This window comes from Podarcis vaucheri, assembly GCF_965113315.1.
Source record: "Podarcis vaucheri genome assembly, chromosome: 2".
In the NCBI taxonomy this organism is placed as follows: domain Eukaryota; kingdom Metazoa; phylum Chordata; class Lepidosauria; order Squamata; family Lacertidae; genus Podarcis; species Podarcis vaucheri.
Window position 1 is genome coordinate 84,939,535 of NC_138760.1, and position 16,765 is coordinate 84,956,299.

Below are 16,765 nucleotides of genomic sequence, written 5' to 3' on the forward strand. Positions count from 1 at the left end.
AAAATGCACTGGGAAGTATAGGGTAACTATCTATGCAACATTGTATAACCTCTGAACAAACAAATTTGAATGAATGCTCAATAAATAGCTGACATCACAAACTCCCTTCAAACTATGTGCAAATAAATCATGACGTCTGGAAGCAACCAAAGGCAAGGAGATGTGTATGCCGCATTTGTGTCATCTTATGCAAAATGCTTTGTGAGGTCTTTCTGAAAAGTGGTATATACCATATTTTTCGCCCCATAGGACACACTTTTTCCCCTCCAAAAATGAAGGGGAAATGTGTGTGCGTCCTATGGGGCGAATGCAGGCTTTCGCTGAAGCCTGGAAAGCGAGAGGGGTCGGTGCGCACCGACCCCTCTCACTCTCCAGGCTTCAGGAAGACATCCGCAAGCCTTGAAAGCCCGGTGGGAGTTCCCACGGGCTCACAAGGCTTGTGGGCAGCAGCTTGCAGCCCCCGCGAGTGTCCGCAAGCCTTGCGCGCCCGGCAGGAGGTCCCGCCGAGCGTGCAAGGCTTGGGGCGGCAGCCTGTCGCCCGAAGCATGGGGAGCCCTCCGGAGGGCTCCCTGTGCTTAGGGCGAGTGTCTGCAAGCCTTGCGCGCCCGGCAGGAGGTCCCACCCGGTGCGCGAGGCTTGGGGCGGCAGCCTGTCGCCCGAAGCACAGGGAGCCCTCCGGAGGGCTCCCCGTGCTTTGGGCGAGTGTCTGCAAGCCTCGCACGCCCGGCAGGAGGTCCCGCCGGGTGCGGGAGGCTTGGGGCGGCAGCCTGTCGCCCGAAGCATGGGGAGCCCTCCGGAGGGTGCCCCGTGCTTCGGGCAGGTGAGCGCAAGGCTTGGGGCGGCAGCCAGGGCGGAGGGGGGGAAAATATTTTTTTTATTCATTTCCCCCCCAAAAAAACGAGGTGCGTCCTATGGGCCGGTGCGCCCTATAGGACGAAAAATACGGTAATTGCCTTAATACATTAAATGCTTACCTTGTCTAATAATTTAAGTGCTTCTTGAGGGTCTACGTTGTTTTTTGCTAACACATCTACATCATTTTGGGTTAGAAGGGGTTCTTTAAGTTGCTCTATCCAGGACCACATCAAACTACTGAGGATAAAAGGATCTGTCTCTCCGCATATCCTATCCCAGGCTCCATTCTGAGAATTCAGTTCTTTCTAAAGATAAAAAAGAAAGAAATCCTTGTCAACTTTCTATAAATTGTCTTTGCTTTAGTAACGTTAGGGTAGAATTCTATAAACACAGACCCCTTTTGGTATAATCACACAGAGGAAGGAAGCAAGGTTGTGCCAGCCCCCAATTTTGTCCCATTCCCAAATCCCTGCCTGCCATACATGCATGGGGGATGAAATGTCTGAAGAGCATTTGTTCCATTTGTGATTCAGCACTCTATGTGACCATGGTCTTCAGGGAGGGGGGTTGTTGGGAATGGGACAGGAGCAACAGAGGCTGACCTGCTCTCTTTCTCCACGCTTTTACAATTTTATGGAAAATAATGCCTTCAGGCAGCTTATGTACACACTCTCTTTGTGTGTGTGTGTGTGTGTGTGTGTGTGTGAGAGAGAGAGAGAGAGAGAGAGAGAGAGAGAGAGAAAAGATAATGGGGATATGGGGCAGAGAGCATTTGTTGGGGACCGTCAAACTACTTTCCCCAAAGCCTTCCACTTTTTGAGTCCAGTTTAGAAGCAAACAGATTCAACACGCCTGGATGCATTTGTGGTGCCAGTTCCAGGATCTGGGCCCCTTCAGCCAATGCATTCTTAGTAGGCTTCCTTGACCTGGATGAGACAAGTCATGTAAGACCAGGGCACAGTGCCCTTGATCTTCTTGGGTAAAAGGTAAAGGACCCCAACAGTTAAGTCCAGTTGCAAACGACTCTGGTGTTGCGGCACTCATCTCGCTTTACTGGCTGAGGGAGCCGACGTTTGTCTGCAGACAGTTTTTCCGGGTCATGTGGCCAGCATGACTAAGCCGCTTCTAGCGAAAGCAGAGCAGTGCATGGAAACGCTGTTTACCTTCCCCCACCAGAGCAGTACCTATTTATCTACTTGCACTTTGACGTGCTTTTGAACTGCTAGGTTGGCAGGAGCTGGGACCAAGCAACAGGAGCTCACCCTGTCGCGGGGAATCGAACCGCCGACCTTCCGATCGGCAAGCCTTAGGCTCAGTGGTTTAGACCACAGCGCCACCCACGTCCCTACCATCTTGGGTACCCCATGCAAAGTGGTTGTGCTGGTGGGCAACAGGCCCACGACTGGCCTTCAAGTGCCTACCTCACTGCCCAGGACAACTGCAAGCGGGGAATGGCCGGGAGGTATGTGTTAAAGCACCTGCTGCTTCAAACGGAGTCTTTCTTACAAATGCCTTCCTCTTGTTTTAGGATTTAATGTAAGCAGAGAGTTTAGGACCCTGTGTTGACTCATAAGCAGGAGGTTTGCCCTTAGACTGCATTACATTCATACAAAAATTGAAGGGTTTGTCACTGCTTAAAACCTTTTGCACTTGCATGCCCATTTTGGTTTCAGGCTGTGTTTTGGTAAAGAGCTGACTCCCATGTTCCTCAAAATATGTGCTCAAGTATTATGAAGGAGCACTGAAGGGGAGTATGCACCAGTTTGATGAAGTACTCACTTTGCCGCAACTGAAAGAGGAGCAGTAGTCTTTTTACAGATGCCATAAGCCTGGTTCTAGAGCCCAGCTTTGCACGTTAATTGCATGTGTACAACAAGAACACCTGATTGTCCCTAGATTAAGCAAATACAACAAAGATAGTGGCTACAGCGTCTTATCGTTGAAGGGCATGAAGTAGGGCATAGTAAGCACCCCTGAGTATGTTCTCTTTATAGAAGAAGAGTTTGGATTTGATATCCCGCTTTATCACTACCCGAAGGAGTCTCAATGCGGCTGACAATATCCTTTTCCCTTCCTCCCCCACAACAAACACTCTGTGAGGTGAGTGGGGCTGAGAGACTTCAGAGAAGTGTGGCTGGCCCAAGGTCACCCAGCAGCTGCATGTGGAGGAGCGGGGACACGAACCCGGTTCCCCAAGCAGCTGCATGTGGAGGAGCGGAGATGCAAACCCGGTTCCCCAGATTACGAGTCTACCGCTCTTAACCACTACACCACACTGGCTCTCTATATATAGCTTTATATTTTTGATAGCATAAGCTTCAGTAGGAAGAATGGCCTTTACTGGTATGACTTTATGCTCTCTGAAAGCAAAGATGTTATAGGATTCCCCCCTCCCCCCCCCCCCACTTCCCGGAGGTGCTCTCCTGAACTAGACACATGTGCAACATTTGCAAAATGAAAATACCTGCCACATCTCCACTTTTTTCTCTTTTTCTTCTGATCCCATAAACTCATTCACATCTGCCAGGGCCTTGGCTGCCAACGTTCTTCGTGCCTCCAGAGTTAGTTCTGACTGCACAACGATATGGGGGATTGATTCACAGAGATCCCGAATATTGCGGATCTCATGCTCTTTCGAAGCGTCCGAGTCCTCAGAGGACCACATTTTTTTGCCATAGCTATTAGCTTTTCTGCCACAATTATAGTTTAGTGCTTTTAGCTCTTCTTCGTCTTCCTCCGCCTCCTCTTCCTTCCGATCACTCGAAAGGCCCGAAGAAAAGGTTTGGCTACGCTGCACTTCTCCGGGATACCTGCTTTTATGGAAAAATGGAGAATTAGCTTCTTTTCCATCTAAAGGCGTCCTGTCCTGACACGAGAAAGTAAATGTACTACGGATTAAGAGTTCTTGGGTTAAATCAACCTTGAGAGTCTGGCAATTGTTCGGCGGGTTTGTTTTGCTGCAGAGTGGCACTTGCACAGGCACCGACCAGGGGGTCTCTCCTTGCTCACAGACAAACATCGCTCTTCTCAAATCTGAGTCGCTGTAGCTCAGGCGCCTTTTTGCACGAGCCAGAGGCTGAAGGCAATCAACGTTCCTCCTCTTCCAAAGAGGATCACATTCATGTTCATTGGGATGAAGAGGATTGTCTCCCGAGAGAGAAAACGGCTCTGAAGCACTACTGTCTTGCCTTGCCAGCTCTTTATCAAGCTGCGTGGAAGCTAGCTGAGAAACAGTCTCTTCAATCTCAGCGGACAGGTCTGGAAGGTCCACAAGTTCCTCTATCACGTGCCGGTTTTCAGCCAAGTCCAAGAGCAATTTGCAAACCAGATGAATAAGCTTTGGCACATACTTGAGGTTCCTGCTCTCATAACCGTGGAGCAAATGCCGCTGCCGGATCAGGTACTGGGAAAGAGTGACGGCGTGTGCTTTGGGTTCAGAGGATGCAAAAACATTCCTGAGAGGAATCAAGAACTGGGAAAACTCCCGTACACACAACAGCTGTCCTCTGGTTTGGATAGAGTTAGGTCTTTTCGCCCTGACAAAAAGGATTGCTTGGTCTGCTGTCATTCGTGTGGCAAAAACCAAGTAACAAGCTATTAAAACACCTGGAAGGTAAGTAAAGGACAAAAAAGAAGGAGGAAATGTTAAATTTGTTAGGTGAAAACAAAAATGTAATTATAAAAATAGCACAGAGCGTACGGATGCAGGTTCATGTTCCTTCCAATAGAGCAGGCTAGCTGAAGCTGCCGCCAGTTATGAAAATCAATTCTGCCTTGTAGGAGCTCCTCCAGATTATTCCCCCCCCCCACTGCACCATACTTGTTTATTTATATAAAGAATTGCACATTTACTTGCTATAGAAACATAGAACAGCTTCCAGAACAAAAGATTATTAGAAACCAACAACCTTGAAACATCTACACTGAGTAGGCAGCAACAAATTGACTTAAGGATTACATCATCACCCAAAACGGGAGATGAAAAAATTGGGAAATTGTTTTGGATACCAATAGGTCTCTACTAGCGGATGAATGGAGGTCAGGGAAGGCACATACTGAGCTTTTCTAGCAGTGCTTCCCCTGATTTAGAGGAATGAGAAAGCAGTTCTCATATTATTATTTAACAATAATAAAGCAAAATATCTGCAAAAATTACAAGGCATTGGTGCCTATAAGGGGAAGGAAGGAGTGGCCTTGTTCCTGTTACCACATTTTGGGTTTTTTACAAAAAGGGCTAGATGAATACACTTATGCCTGAGGGATACTTTGGAAAAGAATTAAGTAGGGTTTTTTAAGTATGAGCATGGAAAGTGGGATGGTGTTGAAAAGGCACTTCATGGATATGGCACAAAAGCTTCTTAAATAGCAAGTGCCTCTAGAAATGCTATCCCCACCTCCGATTTCCCCTTTACAAAAGCTCTCATGCCAAATCCTTTGAACACAAAGACCAGTTTGGGAGTTGTGTGGCACATCTGAGAAGAAAATTGTGAAAAATGCATGCATGCAGCCTTTGAAACAATGAGGGCGTTGTGCTAGCATTTCTATCAGAATAGACTTCATTATATGAATGTATCAAGGAATCTATAAAGGAATCAAGGAATCTAAATTATCATTATTTTGCATTTTATAACAATACATTCTCAGTGAATTTATAGTTGAGCATTTTTACCTGTTCTGCCAAGTCCTGCATGACAATGAATAGCTACTCTCCCTTCCTGTAAGGCAAAAGTCATCACTTTTACCATATCGAGGATAGTAGTGAGAGAAGCCACACCATAATCCTTCCATCCAAAGTTATAAAAATAAACTAGAAAAAACAGTTTAGAACATCATTATTATCAAAAGACCATACACAGCTCATTGTATTTATATTGCAACAAAAATATTAGGATCTGTTTTAAGAAAGCTTTTCAGAATTTTTAGCTTGTATTTGTCTTCCTCCATTTTAGTATGTCGTCTTATGAGAACTGCAAATGCCACATTGCAAATTGGTCAAGGCATTTCACACAAAACATGGCATATCAAACCTGTAACAAGTAAGAATTTTGCTGTGTGTGTGTGTGTGTGTGTGCGCGCGCGCGCATAATGTAACATAATGTTTTGGGAAGTAACAGAATCCCCACTTTCTTAGCAGCTGTCAATCTTACCGAAATGAGCAACAGTGTCTTTTCGTTGGAAGGGAGTCTTTCGATTGCAGCGGAGGCAATAAAATCCACATGCAAATCTATTGCTTTGCCAATGTGCGAAATGCACAGCTGCAGATACTAAACACAGCTATCCATTCTCAGCTGCTTATTTTATGGCTGCTTATGAGATTTCGTATCTATAATGCTCCATAGTGGAGCTGTGTATTTCTTCAACTTTCTCATTAGGTGCAAGTTATTTTCTTTGGCAAACATTTCTCAGCTAGCTGCCACCAAGAAGTAGGTGGCAGAAACAGCCTGTAAGCACCACACTTTATAATTAACAAGGAACAACAGCAGGAGCAAACTTACTTCCCGCCTCCATGAAAGCTTCAGGAAGGTAGGTGAAACCACTCTCTTGTTCCAGTGGATTCCCGCAGCTAGCGTGTTCTCCAGGACGCTGAAGGTTAATTACTGTTTTTATGCCACATCTTAGGCAAAGAAAAAGAAGGCACATTATTGAGCTGTGCATGCTTTTCCACAATCAATATCCCCACCAACGTTCCTTCTTCAGAACTGTTATGAACAGTTCCAAACCAACGCAGAAAAGAAATAATAGGTCAGTTTTACAGCTGTAAGAACTGCAATAATTCATTGCCAGTCTATTTCTTTTACCTTTGAAACTGCTCGATAATATTATATTTTTCAATAAGTTCTGTTGATGGTCGAGACATGGCTAAAATGTTATCTGTTATCCTGGAAAGGAGCAGGAAGAGAAGAAGTGAGCAGTTATGGGTTAAAATACTTCCTAGCTGGTGTTCAGCTGTAATTTTATAATAACAAACCATGCCACCTTAGATAACTATGTGCTTTTAAACCATTTAATGTCTATTATCTCTAGCTGAAAAAACGTTACGTAACAAAATTACATTATGGTGCAAGATACTGTAATAAGAATGTAGATAGCACAGAATATTCAGATTTCTATTTCGATTCCATGCACAAAATATACATTTCTTTAAAATGTTCTTTTAACAGCTTTATAAAATAGCACTCTAATGCTTGGGAATGCTATCATTACATCTAAATCTTACTATTCAATACTAAAATTTCAATTAAATTAAAATATGGTTTGTGGTAAAAAAAAATTCAAATTAAAACCATGCTTCAAAAAGCAAAAGCCAATGCTACCAATAGAATTTTAACATACATATTTTGAGCATAAGTCAAAGACACAGAATTCAAAAGGAACCTTACCTGTTCCACATATGTAGTGCATGTAAAATATGATTACTAGCACTGTATTTAAGCTGGTCTGCACATCTAAAACATAAAGTATCTAAATCTATATAAAACTAGTTCTCTTTCGCTGACTGTGGAGCCTGATTCTAAACTTGTTTACTCAGAAGTTCAATGGAATTCAATGGGACTTGCTCACAAGTAACTCTGGGTTAACCTTTGACATTTAAAAGCAACATTTTTAGAACTCTAGTAGAAGCTAATTGCTTCACATTACCAGGATGAGTAAAGCCCTTTCACAGCCTGTTCTTGGTCACTCCACCGAGTTGGATTTTCATATTTGCAAGCACGACCACCGCATGCCATAGAACACTGCATATGACCAGGAATGACATGGCGAAGGCGTTCTCCAACTTTTGTGTATTTTGCAGTCGGACGCCTAGACCTTCCTGCAACACAAAAGGCAAGACCAAGTAAAATCTTTCATCATACAACTTTTGTGAATCATATAAAAACGAATGTATGCAGTATATATTTCAAAGCAGGCAAAGCAATCAGGATCATTAAAACATTTACTGAAAACTGGTTTCTGTCTTAACGTTTCCCTCTCAAGGGTCTTTGTATGTAGCAGCACCTGAATAAAGTAATTGTCAGTCATTATCTAGAAGCAGCATATGCTTTTTTCTCAACTAAATTGCCTGAAAAATAACATTAAGCTTTTATGATGGTATAAACTGATAAGTAAAGAGTCAAGAACTTCATCTATGATTAGTTATGAGAACAAGATTAGACACATTGCCATAAAACCCAAGTCCAGTTTATATAAAGGAAATTGCCAATACTTTACTTTTTTTCTCATGGAAAGCAGCATTTAGCTCCTCGGGGCTTACAGAGGAAATGGCCACCATAACTCTATGCGTAGAAGTCGAGAGGACCTCTACAACAGAGCTCCGTCGCCTTTGGAGTATGCGGAGAAGAGGATCAGAGGAGGAATGTCTCCGGCCCTGAAAAAAGTTGCTAAAAATATTCACTGTCAAGCGTCTTCTGGGTGAGCCTTGCATGGTCACCCACTACTTGGAGCAGTTTAGAAATGCTGTAGGAAGTCAAACTGAATGAGAAGTCTGACTTGCTCAGTACTGAACTTGCACAGAGACATGCATCTTTCTGTATGATCTAATAGCTGTTCAGGATAGGCTGCTCTGTCTCCATAGAAACCAACAATGAACTCACTAGTGGCAGCTACCCTTTTGGCAGCTGAATTCTATATACATTGATTCTGTGTGGGACAAACTGTTCCACTGCCGATGAGGATTAGAATCACTTGAAGCAGATCATTCCAAACTGGAGCAGGACTCCCAAATAGTTTACTATGAACAGGAAAGGTTTCTGGAATTGGAAGTACAGACCTCAACAGCCTGGACAAGAAGAGGCTGCTTTATCTTTTTATTAAAAAAAACAACCCTCAGAAATTAATACAATTCAAGAAATCGTGACTAAGGTGTCAACGAAAATCAGAAGAGTGCGTGGAGAGCCTTATGTAAAAGGATGAAAAGGGGAATTAACCTTTTCTTGGAGAGAAATTATATAACACACTCATTTCCCCAGCAAAATAACTATCATGCCTTTTAATTTTAATGCTAGTGTAGAAATAAAGCTTTCTAAAGAAACACTAAGATCTGTAAAGTATTTTATCAGCAGGAATAAAAAGCCACACTACTCTTTTAAAAAAAAGTTATCTTGCTATTTTATGAGATCTGTAAAGTAATGTATAGATACTACTTGAAGGGTGAAGGAAACAGATGAGGGATAAAATAATTCCTCATAGTATGAACAACAACAAAGCAATCCAAAGCGGTCCTGGGAGCACTTATCAAAGAATATGTCAGCAATCCAAAAATGGATTTATTCATTTGCTTAGTCTCCAGCAGGAATTTCTACACCGCGAATTCCCAATGCATAAGCAGATAAACAACAAATTGCACTCTTAAGTACATGCCTGTCACAGCACATTGTACCACCAGAGAATTTCTGTGAATATACCCTAAATTTCCACCAGAAACCGCTAGAAGTCACTCATATTCTTTCAGTCCAACTGAGGGTCTTAACTATAATTTAATGGCAAAACAGGACAAGTCTTTTAATTCACTTTAAAAGGTGTTGGACTACTTCACAAATGGAGTTACTGGAAATCTTGTAGCTGTGCCAACTGGTTTACATAGCTTTCAACTTCCTTTTTGTCTACACCCCAGTTTATACATTTCCCAACCCAAATGGCCCTCTCAGCACAGCCATGTGTAGGAAGTCATGCATAACCTGGAGCAGTCATACTGGTGCCCAATCCTCAGGAGCTCGTACTTATGTCATTTCTCCCCCTGCCCATCCTTTTTGAAGGAACAGAAATCAGGTGAAACAATAAATGAAGAAACCCAAAAGGTACAGACTTCTCCACAGAATCAAAACAACCTCTCTCTCGTTAAAAAAAAAGTAAAACATTTAATTGTAAAATTTAGTGGTGCCCAGAACCTGGAGTGATATTGCTGAATCAACAGCAAATAGGGAGCACAGTGCTATCCAAAGTAGCTCCCTGTAGTTGCAAGGTGGAGAGAGTTCTCATCCCAGGTCTCCGATCTTTATTATTTTTTTGGACAATTAGGAACATGAGATTCGGACATGAGAAAAAAGACCTAATCACATTCTGCAACTTTTGTTTTCTTAATTTACTGACCTTAAAAGCACTCTGCCAAAATGATGAATCAGAATTACAAGTCATGACAATGGTCATTTGTTATCCTGCCTTGTCAATATCATCCCTCTGTTACATTCTGCTATTATTCCAGCACTGCTTCTGGGGCAGCTGCTGATTTTCCACCCTAGTCCCTCCTACGAAGTGTATCGGAGGAGAAACAGGGGGAACCTCTTCCACTGGGCAATATCTATATCTCTAAACTTGCACCAAACCAGAAAACTGCAGAAGCAAATTCACAATTGCTTGACAATTGCTTACACAATTCTTGGGCAGGGTTTTTTTTTTTTTAACAGGTTCAACAGATTAGAATCAACAAATTTAAAAGCAGGGAAAACACAAACAGGAACATCTATGGGAAAGACCAATGTTGCTCCTTATAGACAAATCCAAATTATGTGTGGGTGTGGGACTAGGGCTGGTCGATATCTGGTTTTCAACATCACGATTTGCAAGAATAGCCTGGGGTTTTTTCATTGTTTTATCCCACATTTTAATTTACTAAAAATAGCTCCCCCCCCCAAAAAAAAGCCCACTTACCTGAACTCATGGTTGCAAGATATGCACTGCTTGATACCAGAGAACAGTAGGGTAATTCATTTTCCAACAGGACTCCTGCAGCCATCGCAGTACCTGTTGAAACATTTGCCACAGTAGCCTTAGTTGTGGTTTGTTGCATATCTTCAAAAATAGCCAGAGGAGGAAAGCCAAGGCAGAACGTACTGTTGCATTACCACCCCAATCTCTGAGCAGTGCAAGATTCCAGGGGGACCAGGCACTTCCCCAGGATCAGTGTTTCCTTTGGAATGAGGCACAGCAGAGACTGGTGGCTTTATGACACAAGGTTTATTTAAACACACGTACATAACCTGAACCTACGAAGGAGGGGCTCACAGCATCAACACCCCAAAAGGCTCTTGGTCCCACAGCCTTGGATGCCAGCAGAAATCAGCCATGACTTTCTCTTTTGATTTTCCAGCCTGATTCTTTTTCCTCTAGGTCACATCCCAGCCAACCCTCCCTTCAAAGGCTCAGGCTTTGTCCTTCCAACTGTCTAAGCACTGGATGAGGGGCCCCACCCATTTGACATCTGGCACAGAGGACTCTTTTCTTTGTTCTCTTAATGACCCATCACCCAGGCAGTTACCTCGTCAGGAAGCTAGCCTGGCTTGATTAGCTTTTAACACTTGCTATGATTATGGGTCCAGTAGTGATGTATGGAAGTGAGAGCTGGACCATAAAGAAGGCTCATCGCCGAAGAATTGATGCTTTTGAATTATGGTGCTGGAAGAGACTCTTGAGAGTCCCATGGACTGCAAGAAGATCAGACCTATCCATTCTGAAGGAAATCACTGGAAGGACAGATCCTGAAGCTGAGGCTCCAATACTTTGGCCACCTCATGAGAAGAGAAGACTCCCTGGAAAAGACCCTGATGTTGGGAAAGATGGAGGGCACAAGGAGAAGGGGACGGCAGAGGATGAGATGGTTGGACAATGTTCTCAAAGCTACCAGCATGAGTTTGACCAAACTGCGGGAGGCAGTGGAAGACAGGAGTGCCTGGCGTGCTTTGGTCCATGGGGTCACAAAGAGTCGGACACAACTAAATGACTAAACAACAACATGATTATGGGTGTATGGCACCTACAAACTCATACCAATACTATAAGCAGAAGATGGTGCAATGTGTAGAAACTGCTGTGTGAAACTACGTAAATGAATTGCGTTAAGGGAAGAAGTACTTTCTCAGTCCTGAATCTACTGCCAATGAATTTAATGCAGTAGATGACCACTCTGTCCCTTCTTAAACTCTTAAGAAGCACTTCTGTGCTAGTTCAGAAAGTGTGAGGTCTGAGCTGTGATTCCAAATTAAATATGGTAAGGCACAATAAAGTCTCTTAAGAAGGCAAATTTTATGCCAATTTTAGATCTGATCTAGATGCAACTAAAAAAGGTCCTGTCACCTGAAACATCATATCCCCAGAGGACTTGCACACGGAAGCTTTTCCCACAGCAGAGAACACAGTCAATTGCTCTCTACTGAAAGAGTCACATTATATTGCCACAAGTTTGCAGGCTCTCTTTAAGAGCTGCTCTGTCACGTTTACATACATGTGAGAACAAACAAGAGGCACTTGAAAGCTCCTCTGGAGGAAAGGAAGGATGAACATGTGATTAAAAAAGCATAAAATCAGTAGAAGTACCCAGAATAGTATTTAATGTGCATTTCTCAGTGCTGACAACTAGTTCCATGAAAAAAATACACATATGATTAAAGAGTTTTAGTATGTTTGTTCTTTAATGGGTTGGAATGATAATTACACATTTTACATTGGCCTGATTTGCACAACACATTAAGCCAAACTATGGTTTCTTCTTGATGGCAACTCATGGTTAGGAGAGAGATAAACCAAAAACCCTGGTTCGGACAACTCGCTACAGTCTCAGCATGGCTAGGTGGAAAAAGGACTGGAAAAAAATGTTTAAAATATCTTTCAGCAAAAAACCAGAGGCTTACCTACTGGGAATCACAGATTCGGATATCCCTAAAAAAAGCAAAGGAACATTTTCCTTATGCTACCGTTGCAGCAAGAATACTCATTGTGACAAATTGGAAAAGCAACAAAGTCCCTTCTAGATCAGAGTGGATTCAGAAAAAATGATTGAATATGCAGAAATAGATAACTTATCAGATAGAATAAAAAATAAATCAAAGGAAGTATTTATCTCAAAATGGGAAGTTTTTAAAATTTATCTGAAAAATAGTAACGACAGTTTGAAGTCTGTAGCAGCATTTGAATAACTTTAGCAGGAGTTTTAAGTTTGATGGAAAACCGAGGATAGAATAAATATCAAAACCAAAACATGTTATAATATGGCAGTGAATAATTGATGAGAAATAGAAGCAAGGAGTAGAAGGGAAGTCAGTTATATAGAAAAAAGTCACTTTTATGTTAAACGTACTGTAAGCACTATTTAATGTGTTGTTGTTGTTTTTCCTTTCTTTTTTAGTTGCTAGGTAATGGATATTAGTTTATTTCTATATTTCATTTTTGTGTGCGAAATAATAAAAAATTATAAAAAAGAAAAAAGAAAAAGAAAAAGGATGGGGGGGGGGAGCAAAGTTTCTATGAGCTCCCTTCCAGGAGCCTGCACGTCTGTGTGGCCCCATTATGTAAAAGGAGACATACTGGATCATGCAAACTAGGCCTATGTATAGTTTGCCACTTTGGAAATGCAGGGGATAAATAAATAAGATTTACAGAAATTTGGATTTATTTTCTTCGACCCTCACTCCTAAATATGCATTTTCTTTTATACAGACAATGCTATTTAATGGCTTCCAGAAACCTACAAAGTTTTGGTTAATATATATATATAGAGAGAGAGAGCGGTGAATTTACTGTCAAGCCAGTTCCAATTTCTGTACTATGAGTAATGCTCAACCTCTGCATTTATATGAGAAAGGAAAGTGTGATGACTAATCACAATGGAAAACAAGAGCTCTTTAGAACTTCACTTGCATATCCACATCAAAAATTGTCAGGAAACACAACTCCCCCCCTTGTAGCATTGCTCAGTTATTATCTATATATAAAGGTGTTTCATCCTCACTAACAGTTGTCAAAGATGCTACATTTCTTCAAACACGCATAGCTGAAATATAATACATGTGTTATCGAAAAACCCTGATGGGTAGTAAAGTCTGAGAGGGGTATTTTTTATTTATTTAGATGGAGAACATGAAGGCTCAGGGGCAGAAAGGTGAAGTAACCTATCTCAGACAGCACTGTGGCAAGTCAAAGATCCAGGCAGGAACCAGTGCCTGAATGGTGCAGCAAGACTTTGCAAAGTGTTAGCCCTAATAGGAGAGGCACCATTTGGACTCAGCTTCATGCAGCAAAATATCCTGGGCTAACACAATAACACTAACTTAACAGCCTCTACTACAGGGCAAGACAAGGGAAGACCGAAGTGGGGGACATACAGCTTAGTGTCCAGGTAGCTCTTGTTTTGAATACCTAAATGGCCAGGTACACGATGATGGGAAAGGCTTGTGCAGGAGACCCTGGGAAGCCACTGCTTGTCAGAATACAGCTAGAAAAACCTGACTCTGCATAAGACAATGTAAACCAAGACTTATGAGGAGCCATTGAAGGAGCTGGGTATTAGTCTGGAAAAGGAGAGACTGAGAGGAGATATGTAAGGGGCTGCCACATGGAAGATGGAGCAGGCTTGATTTCTCCCACCTGAACAAATGGATTTAAGTTACAAGAAAGGAGATTCTGACTAAACATCGGGAAGAACTTTCTGACAGTAAGAGCTGTTTGACAGTTGAACGGATTCCCACAAGAGGTGGTGGACTCTCCTTCAGTGGAGGTTTTTAAGAAGAGGGTGGATGGCCATCCGTCATAGATGCTTTAGTTGAGATTTGGGAATTACATGGGGCTGGACTAGGTGGCCCTTGGGGTGTCTTCCAACACTACAATTCTATGAACGTCATACAGTGGCTGGAAAATGGACTGTGCCAGCCCAATCTCAGAAATGGAGGAGTGATGGTTTTCTTGGGGCGGCCAGGAAGGTATCAATGAAAGTTGCATTTATTTATTATTATAAAATGAAGTATATATATATTTTTAAGTTACAAAAAGTCTTTTTTTCTTGAACAGAAAGTGTATAAACAGCTATTATTTATATTTACCAACGAAAGGCTTGCATCAACAAATGTTTCATTACGTATTTATGTAAATAATTTTGGAAGGTATTGAATAATTAGACAACAATGTTCCATGTTATTTCAGGCCATGTTCCTAATTCTCCTGCAGAGCTAATAAAGCCACATGGCTCTAGATAGTCAGGTTATTGGACTAATCAGATCAACTACATTTATCCATGCAACATGCACCTCCATTGCCATGACAGTTAAGAAACATTAATCTCGGGAGCATGGTTAAATAGAAACGTGTCACCTCACTTTGAACCACACCCTCCCCACATTGTTGATTTAACACATGTAATGGAAATAAAGCATACAAATACATATATGCATTACCTATTTACCTCATGAACAAACACATCACTTATGGTCAGGGCACCTATTGTGCTATTCTTAAGAAACAGCATACTATCAAATGGTTTGTAATAGAACATTATTCCACTGCTTGTGTCTAGCTACCATTCAGCAAACATTTCACTAACACGCTGCTCTCTTCCTTGGAACTAATTAATGGGACATATTAATGGGCAGAATTTGTATCGGGTGGCTGTTCTCCCTCTTGGACAATCTACAGCCTTCAGATTATTTTCATCATTCTTGAAGTTATCCAATCAAGATAAAGATTACAGCACTGGTATTGCTCTTATTACTTCATCACAACATAATGAACTCACTATTCCTTGTTTTGTTTTTAACAATTGGTCTTAAACTTAAATGCCTAGCCAGATAATTTCCTGGTTTTGCATAGGCTGCTGGGCTAAACTAATGATTCACGCCTATAATTAAAGAGGTTATATGTTAAATCCTAGATTACCCCTGCTTCTGTGGCAAATGATGCTGAGAGGTTCCTATATATTAAGGCAAGAGTCTCTGAGCAGGGGCACAAGTGGCCAACTGTTCTAATCCTACTTCTTTACTGATAGCACTTCCTTCTTTATCCCTCATCCATTTAATGAACAATTTTGAGAGTATTTTTCGAAAGAGCAAAGAGTCAGAAATCAAAATTCAAGACTCAATTGCTTAATGGAAACTCCGCTTCAGTCTTTATAAATTGAGAGATTACCGTATTTTACCAAGGCTGTAACCTTGCTCTATTTATTTCAATCAAAGCAGGTCCACATGTGTCCCAGTTCTCTGATCCAACAGAATCTGCAAGGAGCAGCCAAATTGTGCCTTTATAGACGAAGTTCCACTGATCTGCTGTTAAGCACAGAAAGAGGGAACTTTCAACAACCCATTGACCTAATGAGTAGAATTGTGGTTATTTGAAAGGGCTACATACATTGCTCTGCTGTTAGACTGGGCAGGCTGCAAATGCAATCCAAAACCATGATCTGCTGGGTTAGAATGCATGCGGATGGAGTGGAAGTCTCCCTCCACCTAGCCCAGGATTACTGCACTGCTCCCTGCTCCACATTCCAGCCGCTGCTCTGATGCCTGGCAGGCTTCCCACTGGCAGTAGCCCATGGAAAGCTCCAGGGATGGGGCTGAACTGGTATGGGCTTTCCTGGATCCCCAACCAGCCCCACCGCCCTGACCCAACAGCACCAGGCCCAGTGACTATGCCAACTCCAGATTGGTGTTGTCCAGAGCAGGCTTTTGCCTACCCTGCCTTCCCCCTGGGTCAACATGAGCAGTGCAGCTGCATCATCTCCCACCCCTGCTTGGCTGGGGTTTGAATTCCTCTGCCACAAGCACAATTCTTGTCAGGCTTCAGGAAATCAAATCCCTCCCACGGTGGCAGCCAAGAAGCAGATAAACAAGAAGAGTTCTTACCAAATATTTTATTCAATATTCACAGAGAGACGAAGAAAAGCAGTTTCTCTTAGATAATGGCGTTACTCCAAGTAAAGTCACACCCCCTCAATCTCTTCTATTCTGCATCATCCCTGCGTCGGCTGATCTGAGTTTTCTGCCTCTGAGCTTTCTGTTCTACTGCTCTCAATGCCTGCCTGGTCCCGGGGGAGGGGGGCAGGAATATTTCTAAAGACACTGAGTCTGTCAGCTGTCCCTCCCCTAGTGCATCCTCTTCCTGCTGTTCCTCTCCCATTATTTCCCAGCTTCTCCCCTCTGCAGTCTCTGAACTATGA

At 42.4% G+C, this 16,765-nt stretch overlaps 1 protein-coding gene across 3 annotated transcripts in view; it reads right to left on the reverse strand.

Moving 5' to 3' along the window:
* PTPDC1 (protein tyrosine phosphatase domain containing 1) overlaps window positions 1–16,765 on the reverse strand; it is a 38,011-nt gene that overhangs the window by 10,100 nt on the left and 11,146 nt on the right. For 2 of the 3 annotated variants that reach the window (XM_082211904.1, XM_082211903.1), the window contains exons 2-8: window positions 10,501–10,593; window positions 7,495–7,666; window positions 6,654–6,734; window positions 6,351–6,469; window positions 5,525–5,662; window positions 3,320–4,461; window positions 975–1,160 (exon numbers count right to left, since the gene is read on the reverse strand). In XM_082211904.1, the coding sequence (XP_082068030.1) occupies window positions 975–1,160; window positions 3,320–4,461; window positions 5,525–5,662; window positions 6,351–6,469; window positions 6,654–6,734; window positions 7,495–7,666; window positions 10,501–10,585 (1,923 nt within the window). In that variant the 5' untranslated portion in view covers window positions 10,586–10,593. Of the gene's footprint in view, window positions 1–974; window positions 1,161–3,319; window positions 4,462–5,524; window positions 5,663–6,350; window positions 6,470–6,653; window positions 6,735–7,494; window positions 7,667–8,064; window positions 8,658–10,500; window positions 10,594–16,765 lie in introns of those variants that run through there. The other variant, XM_082211902.1, reaches the window with a different exon arrangement.